Source organism: Trachemys scripta, chromosome 9 (genome assembly GCF_013100865.1).
Source record: "Trachemys scripta elegans isolate TJP31775 chromosome 9, CAS_Tse_1.0, whole genome shotgun sequence".
Taxonomy (NCBI): Eukaryota; Metazoa; Chordata; order Testudines; family Emydidae; genus Trachemys; species Trachemys scripta.
The window spans coordinates 51,466,922-51,469,940 of NC_048306.1; the positions used below are offsets into that span (position 1 = coordinate 51,466,922).

At 58.3% G+C, this 3,019-nt stretch overlaps 1 protein-coding gene across 1 annotated transcript; it reads right to left on the reverse strand.

Moving 5' to 3' along the window:
- Window positions 1–1,084: 1,084 nt before the first annotated feature.
- On the reverse strand, window positions 1,085–2,160 carry LOC117883057 (claudin-3-like). Its single transcript, XM_034782009.1, is given in 2 exon segments — window positions 1,085–1,606; window positions 1,609–2,160. Coding segments are annotated over 2 exon segments (645 nt in total). The 3' UTR covers window positions 1,085–1,513.
- Window positions 2,161–3,019: the final 859 nt, after the last annotated feature.

Genomic DNA, 3,019 nt, shown 5'->3' on the forward strand with positions numbered 1-3,019 from the left:
ACAGAAGCCCGAGCCAGGGCTGCCGCCTGCAGCCAGAGGAGGGAAAGCTGATTTCTAGCACATTGCTTCATACACTCAGCTGTTACTGGAACTGGACAATTTTATTGAAAAATGTAACTCAGTACAAAGCAGTGGAAGCATGACTGTCTAAGCATGTAACAGGGCACAGCCTATCCAGCACAGGCAAGCAGGTGCTCAGAGAGACGATCGCCCTGCACACCCCCGCCCCAGTGTCTGCTGGCCTCCTTTCCCACCATGGCAAGGGAGGGCTCTTCATTCCTCTCATTCCCACAAAAGCCACCTCAGGGCCCCTAGAAGGATCAGCTGTTCCATGAGGCCAAGAGATCAGCTACTGTTCCATGGCCCAGGATAAGTCCCAGCAGCGCAGGCAGGTGCTAGGAGGCAGCCTGTCCCAGCAGTAGCTTCCTTCACAAATCAAAACACGGTGAAAAATCTCTCCTAGATACAATAACCATCCGTATTTACACAGCCATCAAACCTGCAGGCGGGCGCACCCAACTCATATTGACCCAGAGCTCTTCACTGGCAGAAGGGTCTCCCCCACGCCCACTCCCTGGCCAGGACCCTCTCCGCACCCTTGCCAGATTTCTCCCCCCATTGCCACGAGCCACCCCCATTCTCCAGCCTTGGCTTAGACTGCTAAGATACGGCTTGTTTAGCTCTCTCCCTGGTGGGTAGGTGAACTCCTGGTGCCTGCCCTGCATGTTCCACGCCTCTCCCGCTGGCCACTGCAGAGCAGTGGGGCGTAAGTCAGAGATGACTCAGGAGAGAGCTCAGAGCCCTTTAGGGGCAGGGCATAGAACCCACTGCCCTCCTCTGCTCTCTCTGCCCTCTCCCAACTCTGCTCTGAACGGTGTGTCTCCCCTCTACTCTATCCCTCGCAGAAAGGACAGGGCGGGTGGGTGGGGTGGGGTGCTCCCAGCCGTGCCTCAGAGAAAACTCCTGGGAGGTAGGGAAAAGGAGGGGGTCCTAACACCCAGGGCATAGCCAATGCCAGCTGGGAGAGGCTGCTGGCACATTCAGCACAAATACCTCTTCACCCTTAGTTACCCTTTCGCCCCTCCCTGCCCTTGGGCCTGACTCTCAGGCAGAGTGTTTGCCAGCTGAGCCAGCTGGAGGAATCCGTTGGGTTTGAAGGAGGAACGGAGCACAGTGGGGTTTCTCCAGCCAGTGGGGATGAGGGTGTCTCAGAGTTGGGGTGCAATAGATCAAAGACAAAGTATCTACAAACAGAAATGAGAGTCTTAGCCAGGATCTTGCTTCCCCTCGCCAGCAGCCCTGAGGGAGAAAGAGCAGTTCCTCCTCCACCCAGCCCTTGGAATGACAATCAGTCTGGTGAGCAGCCAGCCAACTGTTGTCCTTGGGGCAGCAAGGGGTGGCTGTGTTCCCCGGGGGTTTTAAGGGCTACAGAGAGCAGCGGGGGAGGCAGTGAAGTCAGGAGCAGTCTGATGAATGGATCAGGGCAGGCAGGAGGGGTGCTGGGCTGCCTCCCTCACACGTAGTTCCTCTTGTCGTAGCTGGGCCCAGTGGATCTAGGAGCAGAGTAAGCCATCTTGGCTGGAGTGTATTTCTCATCCTTGGGGGGGGGCAGGAGCAGCAGAGCAAAGCCCCCCCAAACAGCTGCAGTGCTGCAGCTGCCCAGCCCACGTAGAGGGAGGCTCCCAGCTCCCGCTTCTGTGACTCTAACATCGAAGGATTGTAGAAGTTGCGGATGATGGTGTTGGCCGACCAGCACACGGGGATGAGGGTCATGATCCCGGCCAGCAAGAAGATCACCCCAGACACGATGGTGATTTTGGCCTTAGTGGTCCCATCTTCCACGCACCTGGTGCACTGCACTCCGATGAGGGCAACCATGAGGCCCAGCATGGCCAGCACGATGGCGATCACCACCAGGGCGCGAGCTGCCTGCAGGTCCTGGGGCAGCACCAGCATGGAGTCGTAGACCCTGCACTGCATCTGGCCCGTGCTCTGCACCACGCAGTTCATCCACAGCCCCTCCCAGACGTTCTGGGCTGTCACGATGTTGTTCCCCATGAAGGCAGTCACCCTCCACATGGGCAGTGCACAGCACAGGATGGTGCCCACCCAGCCCACCACCGACAGAGCCACCCCACCGATCTCCAGCCCCATCGACATGTTGCCACGTCCTAGGTACTTTCAAGGCAACAGCAGAAAGGGAGAGGGACTCCTTAGCTGGCAACACCTGCAGGCACCTGTCGCTGTCTGTGTAAGCTCCAGAGGATCTGCTCACTCCTGAGTGCACCTGTGTTGGTGGCTGCCTTATCTCAGTGAGTGGAGCCAGGGCTGGGCTGCATTACCTCAGTGCTGCTCACTCACTCAGGGGTGGGGTTTCACCAACGGACTCTTTCCAATTCGCTGACTCCTCTGCCACCGCCCCAGCCCCACTCCCCCTTTGTTTATGGAGATGGCATTGGTGAGAGAGGAGAATGGGGGAGGCGGCAGGAGGTGGAGCTGGAACCCTTCCCCGCTGGGCCCTGAGTTCCAGCCTGCTGTTTTTATGGCCATCCCTGGTGACAGATGCTCGCTGGGCTGGTGCCAGGTAGACACAGTGCTAGGGATTAGGAGAAAGACTGGAGTGGATTCCTGTGCTCCCTGGAAAGGGCCGCCTGGGGGGTTCATCTCAGACTCCAGAGAAGATGCAGCAGATCCTGTAAAGGGCAGGAATGGGACACTCTGCTTTTAGTAGCTGCTCCCGTTCCAGGGTCAGAGTGGAGGCCGTGAACCCAATGCTGTGTCCAGACTGGTGAGGCATGCCCAAGCGTCCATTCCTCAAGCTCCAGGTGGCGACATGCAGCGGGAAAGCCACCGGCCTCACCAAGGCATCCTACAGACACCAAACCATCAGCCAGCACACCTCCCAGCGTGGATTGTCACAGACACACGCAATCAGTATCGACGCAGCAAGGAGCCAGCCGTGGTGCAGTGGCCTCCTGCTGCTCTGTTGGTGTGGGTAGTGGTCCCAAAGGCATGGGAG